The sequence below is a fragment of the Vollenhovia emeryi genome, unplaced genomic scaffold (genome assembly GCF_000949405.1).
Source record: "Vollenhovia emeryi isolate VEMERY1.0 unplaced genomic scaffold, V.emery_V1.0 DF939268.1, whole genome shotgun sequence".
Lineage (NCBI taxonomy): Eukaryota > Metazoa > Arthropoda > Insecta > Hymenoptera > Formicidae > Vollenhovia > Vollenhovia emeryi.
This window is the reverse complement of record NW_011967098.1, coordinates 265,796-283,665: the sequence shown is the minus strand read 5'-3', so window position 1 is coordinate 283,665 and position 17,870 is coordinate 265,796. Positions and strand designations below refer to the sequence as shown.

General features: G+C 46.7%; 5 protein-coding genes across 7 annotated transcripts; 2 read left to right on the top strand and 3 right to left on the bottom strand.

Annotated features, from left to right (window-relative positions):
* Positions 1–249: 249 nt before the first annotated feature.
* LOC105559473 (BTB/POZ domain-containing protein 1) lies at positions 250–3,550 on the top strand. The gene is made up of 5 exons (XM_012007775.1): positions 250–539; positions 630–1,567; positions 1,955–2,284; positions 2,360–2,536; positions 2,704–3,550. The coding sequence occupies exons 2-5, from the start codon at positions 659–661 to the stop codon at positions 2,866–2,868; spliced, it is 1,581 nt and encodes a 526-aa protein (XP_011863165.1). The 5' UTR covers positions 250–539; positions 630–658; the 3' UTR covers positions 2,869–3,550.
* On the bottom strand, positions 3,404–9,565 carry LOC105559474 (protein O-mannosyltransferase 1). 2 transcript variants are annotated; one of them, XM_012007776.1, is made up of 8 exons: positions 9,499–9,565; positions 8,232–8,361; positions 6,936–7,141; positions 6,406–6,707; positions 6,072–6,246; positions 4,906–6,001; positions 4,403–4,704; positions 3,404–4,307 (listed from the first exon to the last, which is right to left on the bottom strand). In XM_012007776.1, exons 2-8 carry the CDS (start codon positions 8,322–8,324, stop codon positions 4,118–4,120), a joined length of 2,364 nt encoding a protein of 787 aa, XP_011863166.1. In that variant the 5' UTR covers positions 8,325–8,361; positions 9,499–9,565; the 3' UTR covers positions 3,404–4,117. The 2 variants fall into 2 exon arrangements, with proteins under 2 accessions (XP_011863166.1, XP_011863167.1); XM_012007777.1 differs by lacking the exons at positions 8,232–8,361; positions 9,499–9,565 and adding an exon at positions 8,655–8,726.
* Positions 9,566–9,581: 16 nt separating this feature from the next.
* LOC105559475 (ATPase WRNIP1-like) lies at positions 9,582–12,129 on the top strand. Its single transcript, XM_012007778.1, has 5 exons — positions 9,582–9,880; positions 10,309–10,497; positions 10,570–11,434; positions 11,621–11,842; positions 11,900–12,129. The coding sequence occupies exons 1-5, from the start codon at positions 9,596–9,598 to the stop codon at positions 12,007–12,009; spliced, it is 1,671 nt and encodes a 556-aa protein (XP_011863168.1). The 5' UTR covers positions 9,582–9,595; the 3' UTR covers positions 12,010–12,129.
* Positions 12,130–12,133: 4 nt separating this feature from the next.
* Positions 12,134–16,682, bottom strand: LOC105559471 (UPF0585 protein C16orf13 homolog A). 2 transcript variants are annotated; one of them, XM_012007771.1, is made up of 3 exons: positions 16,476–16,682; positions 13,210–13,288; positions 12,134–12,971 (listed from the first exon to the last, which is right to left on the bottom strand). In XM_012007771.1, exons 2-3 carry the CDS (start codon positions 13,239–13,241, stop codon positions 12,329–12,331), a joined length of 675 nt encoding a protein of 224 aa, XP_011863161.1. In that variant the 5' UTR covers positions 13,242–13,288; positions 16,476–16,682; the 3' UTR covers positions 12,134–12,328. The 2 variants fall into 2 exon arrangements, with proteins under 2 accessions (XP_011863161.1, XP_011863163.1); XM_012007773.1 differs by lacking the exon at positions 16,476–16,682 and having other exon boundaries at positions 12,134–12,996; positions 13,210–13,292.
* Positions 13,543–16,469, bottom strand: LOC105559472 (dnaJ homolog subfamily C member 21). Its single transcript, XM_012007774.1, has 2 exons — positions 16,134–16,469; positions 13,543–15,875 (listed from the first exon to the last, which is right to left on the bottom strand). The coding sequence occupies exon 2, from the start codon at positions 15,810–15,812 to the stop codon at positions 13,896–13,898; it is 1,917 nt and encodes a 638-aa protein (XP_011863164.1). The 5' UTR covers positions 15,813–15,875; positions 16,134–16,469; the 3' UTR covers positions 13,543–13,895.
* Positions 16,683–17,870: the final 1,188 nt, after the last annotated feature.

Genomic DNA, 17,870 nt, shown 5'->3' with positions numbered 1-17,870 from the left:
CGCCGCGGTGAACGTGTTCGGTCTGAAATCAGCCGGAGGAGGCTTTGCGCGTTACCGCTAGCGGGTAGGCGGGGAAGGGGGGGAGCGGGGCGGGAGGGGAGGGCGCGCGCGGGCACGTCTGTCGTGTGGAGAATCGTCGAGAACGGAGCAGCGGCGCGGGGCGAGCGTCAACCGCCTTGGAGAGCGCGTCGGGCGGCATCGGGAGGGGGAAGATCGGAGAGCCTCGAAGAGGCGGTGGTGCCGTGGTGGTGGTAGACGGCGACGACGACGCCGCCGACGACGACGACGACGACGGCGGCGACCTAGTAAGATGGCGTAGCGTTCCGCGTTGCGACGCGCCAGCATCGGAAACGACGTGAAGGACGAGGACGCTTGGGTCCCGGTCGGCGCCTTCGAAGACGATCCCCAGGGGGGGATAGGTGGGCAGGTAGGTGGACTGGCTAGCGCTCTTCCCTCTCTCTCCCTCGAGCTGCTACCTGGCGGATGTCGCACGCTGTATTTATAGCGCCAGCGCGTATCCCACGGAAATAAAATACAAGGTGAGTAGGCGCGTAACGTCATCGCTTCCTGGCACGTGAGCCCTCGGGTTGCCCGCCGGCCGACGGTTCACTCTTGCCTTCACGTTGCAGTCCGAGTACATGTAACGCGCGCCGCGAAGATGAGCCTACCCTGCGACTGGCAAACGAACAAGCAGAAGCTGTCGGAGCGCGGGCAGCATCTGCTGGAGACCGGGCAGTGGTCCGACTGCAACTTCATCGTCGGCCAGGAGCCGCAGCAGCAGACCCTCAAGGGACACAAGCTGTTCCTGGCCATGTCCAGTCCGGTCTTCGAAGCCATGTTCTTCGGCGGCATGGCGGAGAAGAACGACCCGATACCGATAAGGGACGTCCAGCCCGAGGCGTTCAAGGCCCTGCTGGAGTACATATACACGGACAAGGTCGAGCTCGGCTCCTTCGAGCTGGCCTGCGAGCTGTGCTACTGCGCCAAGAAGTACATGCTGCCGTCCTTGGTGGAGGAGTGTACCAAGTACCTGTGGTGTGACCTCTCGCCGAAGAAGGCGTGCAGGGCGTACGAGTTCGCCAAGCTCTTCGAGGAGCCCGTGCTGATGGACAAGTGCCTGCAGATCATACGCACCAAGACGGACGAGGTGCTGAAGGAGTCCAGCTGGGAGGACGTAGAGCTGGGGACGCTCCTCAAGGTCCTGGAGCAGGACGACCTGCAGATCAGCTCGGAGATAGAGCTATTCACCGCCCTGGAACGGTGGGCCAAGTCGGAGTGCGCTAGGAAGTCTCTCGATCCGACCAACGGAAAGTCCCTCAAGTCCGTCATCGGGAATGCCCTCTTGAAGATAAGGTTTCTCAACCTGCTGCCGCAGGAATTCGCCGAGGGCCCCGGCATGTCTCCGCTGCTCACGAAAGACGAGGCTTTTGCCATATTAATGAATATACTGTGCACGGGCAACAAGACACCTATGCCCGAAGGTTTCTGCACGAATGCCAACAGCAGAGCAAAACCGGCCAAGATTCACTCCACGAGCCTCGGGCGCTCCACGAGTATGGGACTTCCTGTAAGTCTCATGATTTTTCACGCGCTTCCGTATGTTTGATGCTTTTCTGCAGTTTTTATCTGGTGTGTATGAGACAGCGAATTCGTTATGTGCAATTGGCGGAAGTCTATGGGCAGAATTAAAAAGTGTCATTTCGAGGAAAATTCAATAAGCGCCAAGTTGAACTGTAAAATCTAATTTGAATATCCAACAAACTGACACAAGTTTTAAATGTATTTGGTAACGCTCCGAGTATTATTCCATGTTTCAATTTTATTGGAAGTTTCAGTGAGAATACCCAGAAAATGAGGGAATTCTGTTTCGATAAATGAGTAGACACCTTGACATAGGTTTAATTAATTTCTTCAACGCCTTTGCGCTTTCCTCATGAGACATTTCCTCTTACAGATGTTGACTGCAAGACCTATTTTCGCTCCGTACAGCAATTTAAATATCCCCGTACGCGTCGGCTTTTTAAACGACGGGGAGTCCAGCAGCAGTACGATGAGGAACACATCACCGATACTGGTGGATGCGAGCATAAATAAGGATTCTGGAAACTTGCCCAATACCTCTTCCGCGGTAGTCGTACGCGAGGGACCAAAGTATTATTGTCTAAGATCGGTAGTTCAGCAAACGGATTGCCTGAATACAAATGTGTTGGACTGTTCCGTCACGTTCAGTGTGGATAAAAATATTTGTGTGGTGGGTGTACAGGTTCCTACGCAGATCGCGGCGGTAAGTTTGAAATTGCACGTCATCTGTTGCATTCGTCCAGTCGTGTGTCGTACATCTCACTCGTTTCATTTATAGGCGAGCAATTTCACTCACGCCATTGACGCTGACACGTCTTATACCGAAATTTTGTACGCCCATCTCCTCGATTGCGACGGCACCCGGTTGACGTACACACACTTCACCACCAAGGCGAATTTTGGTACCCTCGTGGAAATCACTTTCAATCGACCAGTTTACATTCAGAAGCATAAGGTTTGTTATCGCAACATGATCACCCTTTCCGCCACGTACAATATCAAGTAAAAATTCATAAAGCGAAGACTCCCTTTGCATTCTCAAGCGTCGGAGCTTCTCACTTTCAAATTATTGTTTTTAACCGATTGCACATTTGTACTATGCAATTGTTTTGTTATCAACAGATTTATCGAGTCGGCGTGGTGTTCAATAAGGCTGGATGGTATCCAGTGGGAATTTGCGCCCAAAACATGTCCTGTGATTCTGTGTTCTTCTCGTTCGGCGTTGGTAATACCGCGCATGCAATCCGCGACGGTCTTATCCGATCTATAGTTTTCACATATCACTAGCGCAACGAATCGGGTGACAGATAAAATGTGTACACACTTTAAAGAACTTCGTCCACTTTTGCAAAGGTTTTTAGGCCATCCGAATTTCTCTGCCCGAATCAAGTAGAGAACAATGTGCCAGCGGCGCGACTCCAGAGCCATATCTGACATCTCACTCGAATCAAAACCGATATCGTTAGGTCAGAATTGCTTCGAGCGCGAGCTTGAGGATCTAAAATTATTCTTTTTAACACTACCTTTTTACCACTATTACCTGCAAAATTACATTGGCTATTTTCTTGTCCCAAAACAGGACATTCCGAATCTATCGACTATGAGTTGATTATTCTCACATAGAGCTGCGCGCCTACGTTATTTACAAAATTACAATTGAACACGGACCCGGATGGCACAAAATAGACGAAATTCTTTGTAATAAGACAGAAATTTACTCTCTTACGTTGTATATTATATTATTTTATTTTTTAAAACTCATCGATGTCTTTTATTGCAAATCTCGAGACCTTGGAGAAATTATACCAGTATACTCATCGACTCTAGTTATAAAAATACACTTTATTCTATAAAAATTGTTTCTTTTTAAACTGATACGGGCAGTATTGATATGATTGTGCATTATACTTTTACTAAATAGTATTGTACAGTATACTTTTACAAAAAGACGAACCTGAATTTTACTGTTTATAAAGAACTTTTATTATCTCGCCTTACATATGATTTTTTCATATATTTCGATTTTTCTTATAAAAAAATCAATTAAAAAATACAATACTTGTAAAAAGTAAAAAGTTTATAACTTAAAAGTTTCACTTACATTTCTACGTGCTCTAATTACATTTGTCATAAAAAAATGTCAAAATTTAATTATAAAATATATATACTTACATATATTTATATCATTTTCTAAACATATTTGCGATTTCTATAAATATCAAACACCGTTAAGTAACGACAAAACATTTTATAAAATATAATAGAATCAGTCTATGCGCAAATTCGTGTTTAACTTTTTACAATTAAAGGATTCACTGTTATAACATTATTCCATATTCGTGGCACTTGTTGCGCCATTATAATAAAATATTTCGTCACATAAACATGTGCGAATCATAACATTTGCTAAATCTTTTCATGTAAATACGTTAATAATATCAGTTTCGGAAATTCATATGTTTCAATACATAACGTTCTAGTTAAAAATATTACGTCTTGTATAACAGGCTTCGTGATGCTTACGTTTGGCGAATCCTCACGTTTTATGTACAATGAAATCCCAGGTATCTTTCCATCTTAATTTTATCACGTCCCTGGCAGTGAGAGCTGATGTCCCATAACTAAATACAATGAATTTCTTGAATACGTAGATAATAAAAAGTACCCAAGCGATGATACCGCATGTTACGGTATACAACGAAATGCTCCATGCTGGACGACGAGTGCTGAAATAGAAAATATAACAAGTAGCTCATTGTCATTTTACCCGAAATGGAATTGTATTTAAGTTTGCGCTTTTACTAAATCGGAGAGAACATACCCAATTAAACAATACAAGTGGTCAATTGTAGCTGCCGTTAATAAGACTTTGAAAATGAAGGCTGGTAAATAGTGATGCAAGAACAAAGTTCGTTCAACGAATACGAAAGGTAAGAAATGAAGGAAGTATCCAGCTAGCAGCACGTAGGCGTTGTTAACGAACTTTTCCCACTCTTCCTCTGAGATGTCGAAACATTGTCTTCTCCTCCTCATTAAATAAAATATGAGTAGCGTTACATAAATGATTACTGAGATAGTACCGGAGTACCAAATCACGATGTTTCCCAAAAGGTGCACTTGTGCCTGAAACAACGCGCAAAATGTTCACTTGTAAAAGCCAGCGAAAATTTGAAACTGTTTACGGATCCAAAATTTATTTAGAAAAATAAAAATAAGGTAAGAATAAAGTGATAAGAAGGAAGGAAAACGTCGAACGTATTTAAAATCTGCCTTATTTTGTCTTAACGACGCGTCGGCTGCGCGTAGAATTGTTTCCCCACTCACATTGCTGTCGGTGGATACCCAGTACGCGATCCCGCGGGACATAAACGGCCACTCGGAAGGCCCGCTGGAATACATGTGGCTGTTCTGACTCTCTTGGCCGCCAAACAGCATCTTGACCTGCAGCTCTGCGAATTTCTCCCAGAAGCTCAACGCGGTCGCCTGCAGCGGTATCATCTCCGCGCTGATCAGCTCCCGTTCCCGTTGCTTCTGGTCCTCGCTTTTAGTATACCGATGCTCCTCGACGTTCCAGATGGAGTTGGTCTGGTCCACCAGCCGGTCCGCCACGACCTCGTGCTGATTGAAGCCCCAGTCGGGCAGCTGCCTGCCGCTGAACTTCAACGCGAATTCGGCCCCGTTGGCGTGCACGTGTATCAGCCGCACCTGGCTCTGAATCGCGTGCCACGCATCGCCGGAATGATCTCTGTTCGTGATCTCCACCCGCCATAGGTTCTGCGTCGGCATAGACACGTTGTAGTCGATGTAACACGACACTTCCTGGCTCTGCGGCGTCATCGGTGCCGCGACATCGTGCGAGTTCAACGCTCTGCTCGTGATCCCGTGCACCAGTTGAATTACATCACCGTGCCGGATCGGCTCGCTGGGTTTTGTCACCACTAGGTCGTTCTTATCCGGCTTCTTGACGATCCACCAGTTGTTGACGTCCTTGAACGAATAACAAGTAACCTGCTGCTGATGAGAGCTGCCACGACCGTCGGGATATCGCAACGGATACACTTGATTGTGGCTGTGCAGCCAACAGGCTCTGCCATACGTGTGCCTGAGAGTTATCTGCGAACCGTGCGTCACTTCCAGAGGTTGCCCTTTAGTGATGCTGGCGAGTCCTCCTTCCAGACTCGCTTGGAAGGCACTCGTCATCACCGAGTCGTGCGGCCCCGCCTTCGAGAGTGTTGCCAAATGTACATAGAATATACTCAAGTAGACGGCGGCGATAACAGCGACTATCACGACGAATCTCAGTAATAGATGAATCCACAAGATCGTATTCGACAGGGTCTTTCTTGAAAGTAGGGACCAGTAATCATGTGCGATCAAGAAGAGCGCGAGAGCCATAGAATAAAATCCAACGTACTTGACGCTGTAAAGGAATGCTTTGATTACTGTCGATCAAGGAGAATAAAAGAAAACGGCGAGGGAGAAGATTGTACCATAGTGCACATGTTAAATTCACGACGCCTAATATCAGCCATATCCACCAGGATGCGGAGGTCGGTCGATCCATGACTTTCCGAAATTTTACGATGCACAACAAGCCGAGCAATGAGAAGTGCATCAAGATACTTTCCATCAGGACAAATCTCGACTGTGTTAACAGCGCATTATCTAAAACAGCAATGAGTACATCGATAAATCGTGTCGACACAATGTCATATAAGATTGGATTTTGAAATATTAAATAATAAAATAGCTATGCGAATTAGAGGAGAGCCCTCGGGGATTCGAGGAAATCGGGAATCGGAGTGAATTAGAGGAAAGCACTACCGAGTAAGAGTAACACTCCGCCGATTGCTGCGGCCCATTGTCTCAGGCCCAGCTCCAGGATGAGATAGTATCCCGTGGGGATCAACAGACTGCCGCATATCGCCGGCACCAGACGCAACGCGTACAAAGGAACCGCATCGCTGTAAGGACTTCCGATCCTGTCGAACTTGAATTGCCCGTCAAATCCAGCCAAGTACGCCACTGCGGAGATCAATTGCTTCCCTAAAGGCGGATGGGAGTCGAAGAAGAACGTTCTCTTCATGTACAATCCGACGTACTTGCCGTAATGCAGTTCATCGAAACTGCAAAAGAGAGAGAGAGAGAGACGAGTAATTATGAGAGATCGGTAAACAATAAGATAATAACTGAACGGACAAGAGAAAACTAATGCTTAGCCATTAAATTTTCCCAATTTGCAACTATACATTTTTAACTTCCATATCTTGTCGTCATCACGTGACATATTTACCAATTACAAATCGTCCTCTCGCCAGCGTTATATTATTTGTCGCAAGTGCATATGTACTTACACTATACTGCGCGGTTCCTCGAGGCGATAAAGACGAGTGCAAATGCCCGTAATTAGTAAAATCGTTGCTATCAAATCAATTTCCAAGCTAATCTTGATTCGTGCGCGAACCGCATCGTCCGGCAAGAGTTGCTTCGACTCGATGGAATAAGACGGATTTGCTTTCTTACTCTCCATCGAAGTGTTCGCATCTGTCTGTCCGTTCGTCTGCAATAAATCGAAATCAATACAGCAATCAACATGATGCGATCAGATCTGATTTTGGAAGAAATTGCAAGCAATCGAGATATAAGATGCATGGATACAGTTTCTTGAAAGAAATCTTGTTGGTCTATTAATTAATCTGTGACATTTGTGTACCGCGAGGAAACACAATTTGAACATCTAGAGATTCTTAATTTTATTTTTTCCATATATAGCTGTGATAAATTTTCAATACGGTATACAAGTATTTCTTTTTACATCGTTTACCCTTTCAATTTCACCTCTTTGGACAGGTTTAAAACTAATTTTCTCTTTGTAAGGAGCTCATTTCTATCTCGAGTCTTTCGTATTTGGTCAAATGTCTCAAGAAAAATATAGAGGAAAGTCCTCTACAGGGTTTTTGCTAAATTAATCGATAAATATTGGTTTCATCGTGAAATTATTGGAGTGAAATCCGTTTAGTGGAAAATTCATTGTTAGATCGTGTAATCGTTGTGATTTGTCATTAAATTTGGATGTTGAAAACCTGCTGTCTCGTATTAGAAGCCTATCTCGTAACAGAGGACTTTTTTTTCTCTATAAGATTAAGATTTGTTGTATCACAGCAGCATAAGTCAGATGAGGAAATGTGTCGGTGTCCAATTTATTTTTGAAACTTAATTGGCCGAGATACCTTCCAAATTAAATATAACTTTAAAACAACACAACACTAATGACGTTAAAACATCTTTCTCTTACAAAATCGGTCTTCCAACATTTTTCAATAAAAGAAGCGAGCGACAAAAGTATTCCGTGCACAATCAAATATACAACAAGTAATACAATAATGTAACGATTTATCAAATTAAAAACCTCTTATGTACTATTAAAAAATATCGATCTCTCCTGCGCCGTACAAGGGATTTTTATCCCGAAGACTTCTGGATCTTTAAATCGGAAAATCAAGTGTCGCCTCGACTCCTCGCGCTCGGTTCTCGCGACGAATAAAAAAAAACTCCGCGTCGCGCATACTGACGAGCGAAACGCCGCGGAGGCACACGTTTCCCCTGGGCCCACCGGGCAAGAGTCGTCGGGTTTGAACGTCGCGGCTCACCTCGTCCCGCTGAAGCGTCCTCGGTTGATCCACCGTCGCGTCGGCGTCGTGCTTGCCGTCCTGCGGCCTCGCTCGCCTGCGCCGGACCTCCATCGCCGTCGCGCCCAGACTCCGCTGGGAGGGAAGAAAGGGACAGAGGGCCGCCCGTCGGGGACCTTCGCTCGGGAGCGACGCGGGTCTTCCGGCCGCCGTTTAAAGGGACAGGTCGCGGAGTCGCGAGATCCGGCCGCGCGCCGCCCACGTCAGCTCTCGACCGGCTGGACCCCTTTCCCCACGAGGCGTCGGCAAGTCCCTCCCACCCCCCGAAGATCCCGAGACGCTCCTCCGGACGGCCCCGCTCGGCGATCGAGGCTCTCGAGGCGCGCGCGCGCGCGCGCGCTCCCGCTGCTTAGGTTAGCCCGAGCTTGACATAACGGTACTTACCGTCGCCGGGCATCGTCCGCCCGGCGGTGGTTCTGCGCACCGCGCGGCAGAATCCCGCGTTCTCTCCCGACCCCGAGGCTCGCCCGTCGCCGTCGCCCTCGCCCCGCGATCGCTCCCGAGCCCACGTGCGTCGCTCTCGCCATCGTCCTCCCCTCTCGCCCTCCCCACTCCTCAGCAACCACTTCTGCGAGGGGTTTGCACTGGTTTGCACTTTGCACGGGGTTTGCTTTCTGTTCCCGCACTGGTGAACTGGTGTAGCGTAGAATGAGAGAAAGTGTGCTCGTCTTACTCTAATTTGTTGCACTAGTTCACCAGTGTGGCGACAGAAGACAAGCCTGTTGGTGAACTAGTGCAACAAATTGGAGTAAGACGAGGCATGTTTCTTCTCATTCTGGCATGCTGCACTAGATCACCGGTGCAGGTACAGAAGACGAGCCTGAAGATATGCTTTTCAAAGCGCGACGTGTTGCTTTAGGTGCGTTCCGTTTCGTTGGTTCCATCATTTGTCCTCGCTATTCGCCAAATGTTAAAGAAGGATGCACCGAAATTAAGTAACGCGTCGCTCTCGCCGCGACGAACGCTTTTGTTGAGGACACGAGACGATGGTTGTCGGGGAAAAATAACGCGGCGGCCGAGTCGGTTTCTGTCTTTCCGAAAGTAACACTGTGTGCAACAGGATCCTTAATTCCTTTTCTGTAAATAGCAGGTTTGTCGCATTCCGGACACGAAATTCAGTAAGATCGAAAGGTACACGCCGTTACAATTTCGCGGCCCACTTGACATCCCCATTGTTTCTATTGTTATTAACATATTATTATTTACCGTTGTCTCTATCACGTTTCAGTTATTCCGCGTTGAGAGAGAGATTTGTATTTGATTCGTCGCGCTTGGCGGACGATCTTTGAATAAAGAGGCGGCGTTATCGTTAGTTTATCATAAACATGGACGCTGACAAGGTATTGTGTCCGATATGCGCCAAGGAATTCGCCGCCTCTGTCATCGAGGCCCACGCCAGCAAGTGCCTGTTCCTGAACGAGCCTACGAAGGACGCGGGCACGGTGTTGCTCAAGGACTCCAGTCCTATGAGCAAAAGGAACAGGCTGAAACCGGCAAGCGTGAAAAGAGTTAATCAGCCACCAGTGAAGAGGAAGACTTCTCTGGGCCAGCTGGCGTCTCAGAGTTTCAGGGACGAGGAAGACGTTAAAGACGCCGTGGCACAGAAAAGCGTAAGTTTTCCACTATTGTAGAACTGCGATAATTGTGGCGCTGCAATGAGATTCGTTCGCACAATCGTATAAATGACACGCTTGCTAGCAAAATATCTATTTTACACGATGAAATGAGCTTGTAAGTAGACAGTTTGCTTCCAAGAGTTTTTCAAGTCCAAAATATACGCCAAGTGTTCTCGCGTGGCAGTTTCCCCCTTCTAGAACCTTGTAGAAATAAGATTGGTGTATAAGAAATGACTTTTGTCTCCTCTTCCTCCTCCTCAGCTTGTCGCCGTGCACTTCTGGATCCAGGCCTCCTCCTCAGCTTGCCCATGTTGCCCTCCTCGATGCCATTTGCATCCATTTCCTCCTCGCAATCTTCCCAACGTCGTCCAGCCACCTCCGCCACAATCCCCTTATGTTTACTCACGGACTCTTACTTACAGACGGATAACGAATGCAAGAGGCTACGCGGAAACGAGCGTGCACCCCTCGCGGAGCAAATGAGACCTACGTCGCTACTGAACTTTGTAGGCCAGAAGCACATCCTCGGACCCCGCACCATGCTCCCTGAACTCCTGCAAAAGGGTGAAATACCTAATATGATTCTCTGGGGTCCACCTGGATGTGGCAAAGTACTGTTGCACGCTCGTTAGAATTTTCTACGCAACGTTGGCGCGCGTATATTAATCTCCGTTTCTTTGCAGACATCTCTGGCTAATGTCGTAGCGCATATGTGCAGGAACGACGCGAGCCGTAAGCTACGGTATGTCAAGCTCTCTGCCGCAATGGCCGGCGTTCAGGAGGTGAAGGAAGTCATCGGTATCGCCGGCAACCATGCCAAGTACGGGCAGCGCACGATAGTGTTCATGGACGAGATACACAGGTTCAACAAGCTGCAACAGGACGTGTTTCTGCCGCACGTCGAGTCGGGCGCCATCACTCTCGTCGGGGCCACAACGGAAAATCCCTCGTTCAGCTTGAACTCCGCGTTGCTGAGTCGATGCAGGGTGATCGTTCTGCACAAGTTATCCGTCGCGAATCTACTGTCGATCCTGAGGCGTGCGGTAATTTCGCTGGACGGTATTATACATGAGTCGAACAAAGGTGAAGACACTATGCGGGACATCAACGAAGAGAACACGTCGGAGGAGAGTAGAGTCGGGACGGAGCCGTCCTGTAACACCAAGTTCATCATAGACGAACCGACGATAGAATGGCTGGCTGGGACTTGCGATGGTGACGCTCGCATAGCGCTGGGTGGACTGGAAATGGCGGTGCGGTGTAAAGCATCGAACGACGAGGAATTACAGGACATCGGGCCGGCTATAATAACGCTGGACGACGTTAAGGAGAGCCTAAAGAAAACGCATATGCTGTACGACAAGAAGGGCGAGCAACATTACGACATGATCTCCGCGTTACACAAGTCTGTCAGGGCCAGCGACGAAAATGCCGCGCTCTACTGGTTGACCAGAATGATCGCCGGCGGCGAGGACCCGGTTTATATCGCGCGAAGATTAGTGAGGATGGCCAGCGAGGACATCGGCTTAGCCGATCCGAAAGCTCTTGGTTAGCAAATTGTCCGTTTATAATTTTCAAGCTCACATACGATATAATGATTGGAATTCTCCGAGTGTATATATTTGTGAAACATTTAATATGTACGGTAACATGACGAATAGTTACATTTACGATTAATATTTATGGCACGGCTGGGCTTTGCTGTAAATTTGACGTAAACGATATATTGCGCAGGCATAGCGGTGCACGCGATGCACGGTTGCAAAATGATCGGGATGCCGGAGTGCGATGTTCTTCTGGCGCAATGTACGACCTATCTAGCGCGAGCACCGAAATCCAGACTGATGGAAGATTCGCTTAGAGCCGCGCAAAGAGCAGTAGCCGAACATAAGGGCCCGCAGCCGGGAGTACCCCTGCACCTGAGGAACGCCCCCACGAGACTCATGAAGGATTTGGGTAAATATTTTATTCGTCACTTGAGTGCGCTCTTGATAAGTCCAATTATCATCTCAGGGTACAGTAAGGGATACAACATGATGCACAAGGATGAATCTGGACTGAGCTATCTGCCGGAGGGATTGGAGAATTTGGATTTCTTTGGAGATGACGGGGACGATACCTAGAAACGCTGTGTTTTAGTTTGGATATATTTTGTCATTTCTTTCGTAACAAAGAGATTTTTTATTACATTTTATAAGTTTTATACCAACTCTTTCAGGAATTAAAATTTTAAGTATAAACATAAATGTAAGCTATAATATGTATATAATATCTACGTATAAAATATTTTTGTTAACAGTATACATGTATATAATACTGTGAAAGCATTAAAAAGCTTTAGTGATCCCTCGCGCGGCCAGAGAAGTAATATTTCGATTTAGTTGAATAAAAGTAGACGTTAAGTTCAAGTTCAGATAAATGACCCACCAGTTTCAGTCTCTCTTATGAATGCATATATTTCTTCCAAATGATCGTTTTGTTATTAGCGGGCATATCTATGATTTCTATTAATTCAATGCCGTTCTCTTCAGCTAACTTTTTCAAGTCTGTTACATCTCGCAGACCCCAACTTGGATCCTGCGATTTTAAGGACTCGTTGAAGTTCACGTTACTCTGCGGAGTGATCTGGCCATCGAAAGCGTACGCGCCGTACGTGATTAATAGCCCGTTCGGCTTCAGCAACTGGCTCGCATTGTTAAATAAACCAATGGTGCACTGGTACGGCGAAATATGCATCAAGTTTGCATTATATATGTACTCTAGACTGTTCGGCTTGAAGATACCGTTACCCCACAGCCGGAAGTCCGTGGTGATGTCAATTCTCATGGGGCTTTTTATATTCGAGTATCCATTCGTGTACGCGGCGATGCTATCCAGAAGTCGCGGCTCGTACTCCGACGGGTAAAACGTGATGTGTGGAAAATGCGGTGCGAAATGCGCTACGTGTTGCCCCGAACCGGAGGATATCTCCAGGAGGGTCTGATTGGTGCCGCGTTGGATGTACCGTTTTAAAACCGATAATATCGGATCCTTATTGCGGTCCGCCGCAGGATAAACGAGCTTTCTGGCAGCCATACTGTGCGACCTTGAAGAAATTTCAGTTTCACTTCCTACAGAAAGGTTGTAGATGCGTGTATTATTACGTAATATCGCCTGGCTGTTCTATTGCAAAGTGACACGTGCAGTGAGCTTTGTAAAGATTTGTTAAAATACATCATACATTACTTTGCCCCGATTATCTCACTCGAAAGATTGACTTGTGCCACTTTGAAATTAAACAGCTCGAGTAGCAAGCATTCGTCAATTTTAAATGCGCATCTCACCTGTGATTAACAGCGTAATGAATAATATTCATTTTTATACTATGCTAGTCGTGACATTTGTAGCAAGAGATTGTATACCCTGAAAAATGCAAATATTTTCTTACTAAAGTATTATATAAAATGCAAATATTTTCTTACTAAAGTATTATATAAAATTGCACACTTTTACTTGGTTAGGAAAAATTATCTACCGCGGTAAATCTTGATTATTGAAACTAATACAATTATGGTCCAATACTCAAGAAACTTTTTGATACTTTAATAAACTTAAAATATACAACAGAAGAATAAAAAATAAATAGCATCGTGATGATAAAGAATAAAAGTAGTATTAATTTAGTGACATTAAGATTTATTGATTGATATAATCATTTATAATACAACTAGCTGTTCATGATATATACTGTCCACCTTCGTGGTTTGTCGAGTCACATTTTATATTTGATTGCTAATCTTCATTTCTGAATCAATATAATTGTCCCAATGAAAGTGGAGAAGTCTCGTTAAACAGTCCAAATTTTAATAGGTCTTTGTACAAGATATGTACAAGAAATTACAGCTCCTATAGAATCCTCAGAAAACGCGTATTGTATATAAAAAAAAGTCTCCCGTATCAATCGTATCGTACAAAGTATGTTGCTATTTAGTTACAATAATTAACTATAACTTGACACTTCGAGCCGGCCTCAACGTTTCCTTTTATCAGAGTCGTCTTTTCCTTTGGGTGCAGGTTTTTTCTTTTTCTCTTGGCTCTTTTTGTATTTCGTTAATTCTGGTATATATACAGAGTGTCCGGTTTTCTTTAAGTGGTCGAACAATTTATTTTTGCTAGAAAACTCAGATGAGCAAGTGACACAGCGATGGGCCGAATTGTCAGTATCCACGAGCGAGTCCCTTTTACTTTTGCCCTTGCTGTCTCGTTCCTCTCTCTTGAAGCCTTTCCTTGCTCTGTCGGTCTTCAGTTTCTCATCGTCGACACTCGCTCCTTCCGTCACTCCACTTTCACCCTCCGCTTCCTGTTCCTCTTCTCTGTGCGTCTCTCCCGTATTTCGCAACTGCTTATTTATCTCCATTTTCCTCTGCTGCAACTTCTTGCGTTGCTTCTTCGACAGCAACACTTCCTCATTAATGCTCTCCGTGTCGTCGTCGCTGGGGACCTTGAGCATAGAACTAGGATTCTGAACATTGCGCTTCTTCTTCTTCTTTTTCTTCTGACGGCTCGACAACGCGACGTCCTCCTCCTGATCAGATATTAATTCGTCTTCGGAGGTCATGTCGTCATCCTCGTTTTCCACTTTAGGTGAAAACAAGATACCTTCGCCCATCATTGGACCCGCGGCCAGCGGGACGTCTCCGTCAGTCTTTCTTTTCTCGCCCGCTGGTCGAGGACGTTCTGGATTTTCCTCATCGTCCGACATCAGCTCGGCGGGAGAGGCATCACCCTCGTCGTTCCGTCTCGAATCGCTTTGGGGCGGATTCAACAGGAAATCGGGCATCTGCGAATCCGCTGCCAATTTCGGGCCGCTTAGCGAAACCGATTCCTCTTCCGTGCTAGAGTCGCTTTCCCGCGAGCTACTACTAGCGAGGTCTTCGTGTTCGTTCGGTATGACGTGCTTGAGCGCGCTAACATTTTCCTTGTGCTTCCTCGAGTTCTCGTGATTCGTGAAGGCCTTGTGCGTCTGGAAGATCTTGTCGCAGGCGATACAGTAGAACGCCTCGGGGTTGCTGTTCCTCGCCGTCACCTTCCTGTCGTCCGTGCCGAACTCCGCCGTTAGGTTCGCCTCGATGTTGCGCAGCTCCGCCTCCACGTTCGAGAACTTGGACCACTCGGACTCGGTTTGGTCCCGCAGCAGCCTCTGCCTCTCCAGCAAATGCGCCTTCCTGCGCTCCTCCGCCTTCCGGAAGTTGTCGCGGGCGCGCTCGGCCAGCCGAGCCGCGTACGCCTGCACCCGCTTGTCGCGTTTGCGCACGAACGCGACCAGATTCCGCACCTGCTCGTTCCTCTCGCGCCTCGCTTTGTCGCGCACCTTCTTGTTCTCCTTCTCGGCGAGCCTGAGCACGCGCCGGTTATTTCGCATTTCGCGTATGTCGTACGGGTCCAGCCAGGCGTAGGACCTCTTGGTGCTGTAGCTCTGCCAGTAGGCGTAGAAGTCGCCCACCGCGTCCTCGTACGGGCTCTGAGAGGCGCCGAAGCCGGGCACCTCCTCGTCGGACTCGCCGTCTCTGGCGAACTCGGCGTCCTCCGCTGCCAATTGCTCGAAGACCTTCCTGTAGACGGCGTAGAAACCGTTCTCGTCGTCCCCGTAACCCTTGAAGCACGAGAGGGAGAAGTACGGGAAGAGATTGATGGAGTCGTCCTTGTAATCCTCCCCGATGCCACCCTTCAGGATGGCCTCGCGATGATTGTCGTACCAAGCGCGCTCGTGCGGGTCGCTCAGTATGTCCCACGCTTGCTGGACAAGCTGGAACTGCTCCTTAGCTTCGTCCGGACTGTCGAGGTTCTTGTCCGGATGCCACTTGAGCGCCAGCTTCCTGTACGCCTTCTTTATGTCGTCCTCGGGGGCGTCCCGCGCGACTCCCAGTACTTCGTAGTGACACTTCATTGTACGATTATGCACACAACTGCTCCGGACACAATTTCCTTACTTTAAACCACAAACCGTACGCTAAAAGAATTGCGATTATTAAACCATGCGATCAGACAGCTCTCTAGATAATGTTAACGTGCACTTGGATCGGAAATGATTTACGAGCTAATTCGCTTCGTCGCGCGAACGCAACGAAACCGTATGTACAAGAAAAAAAATAAATATACATCGCTACCAGGAGGCGTTAATTTTTATACAAGTTTTATGCAAGTGGGAGGCAATGGCGGTTTGCAAATTCTTGAGATTCATAGCGGTATTGACTTTTTATCCACTTACCAGGTCTCAAGTGTTATTAGGGAACGTGTTATTAATAACCTATATTCTGCCTTCGTATAGAAACCTCTTCAAGTGCCGAGTGACGGCGCAACTTGGCAAGATCAATTGGCAGGGGAGACAATAGAGCGCAATTTGATCTCGTAAATGGTTTCGAACCGAGGCCAGAGAGTTTCACGCTTTGTTATTCTGCCCAGAGGGAAGTTCGCGTGCGGGAAGCACACGTGTGCCACCGAACGGTGCAGATATCGCGATCGCGCGTTTACGAGATCATCCACAAACATCCATCCCACTCGTCGTCGTTGACGACACCGGACGACACTTCGAAAGAGGAGCGGTGCTTACCCGACTTCAAAAGCTTATCGATCTTATTTTGTCGACGACCCCGCTGCGCACAGCTGACGCGCAATCGATGTAAAATATTCGAAATCGTAATTAGTAGATAACGACGGCCGTATTTAGCGCAAAATTATCATACGTAGTCCCGCGACGAAGTGTTCGTAGCTCGACGGTCTGTTCTTCTGCACTGTCTCGCACTTTCTACACTTAAAATGAAGCTGACGTATGTGTATGCCCGAGCAAAAGTGGGGGGAAAAAAAGGGAGAATAAGCGAAAGGCGCAAAGAGCTCATCTACGAATTCACGGATCTAAAGCCCGTATCGGTTAATTAACAATTAGATATTGAAATTGGACCAATCGGAGCAGGTGCTCAAGTTTAATGAATTTTGCTCCGATTGGTCAAATTTCGGTCAATCTCAATTTGTTGCTTCACGTCTATTTCTACCCGATGCAGATTAGTTTTCAAAATCTCGGCCTGGCAATTAATTTTCATCTTTTCCTAAGAATTCATCAGGCTTTCTTTTGCATGCAGTGAAAATGTTAAAGCCTCGTCTACATACAAGTCGTAAAGTCGTAGTCGTAAGAATAGTCGATTATGATTGGTCAATTCTTATGCGTGGTCTACAATGCGAGTCGCAGAGTTGTAGTCGTAAGAATAATCGACTGCGATTGGTCAATTTCGTCAGACACATAAGAATTGACCAATCATAGTCGACTATTCTTACGACTACGACTTTACGACTTCTATGTAGACGAGGCTTAAGCCTCCGCTACAAATGATTCTCGGTTCTGTCTACAATGGTCGTAGTCGTAGTCGCTCGATAAGAATTGACCAATCGCAGTCGATTATTCTTACGACTACGACCATTGTAGACAGAACCGAGAATCATTGTAGCGGAGGCTTTAATCATTGTAGCGGAGGCTTAAAAAGAGACAAAGTCTGTTTACTTCTTGCGGTAGTAACACAGTATAACCAGTAGGGGCACTCGTTCTTTTGTTTCACGTTCGCGCCGATCCGTACTGCGCATCCGACATGTTTTTATAATGACCAATCACAGGATTTTTGTACGTGTGTTAGTGCAAAGTCGGTGTGACATTAAAAAATTCACAGTGTTGACGAATAACGCGTAAATACTTTTATACGTTGGAGCAAGTAAGTACATTAATTACTTTCATTAAAACAATTTTTTTCTCAGGCCATTTCCATTTACAATAAATAATGTATGCCAGTTCATATGCGCCTTTCCTGGATACGATCCTGAAAAGGGTTCAGGCAGGGGGTTTAGCAGTTGATACACTGTTGGCGCTTATGAAATCATGGCGGAAAAGTGAAAACGCCCAGATCAAAGGTGCCGACAGATAGCGTTTTCGATTTGCTGACTCGACCCGACTCCGAGTCAG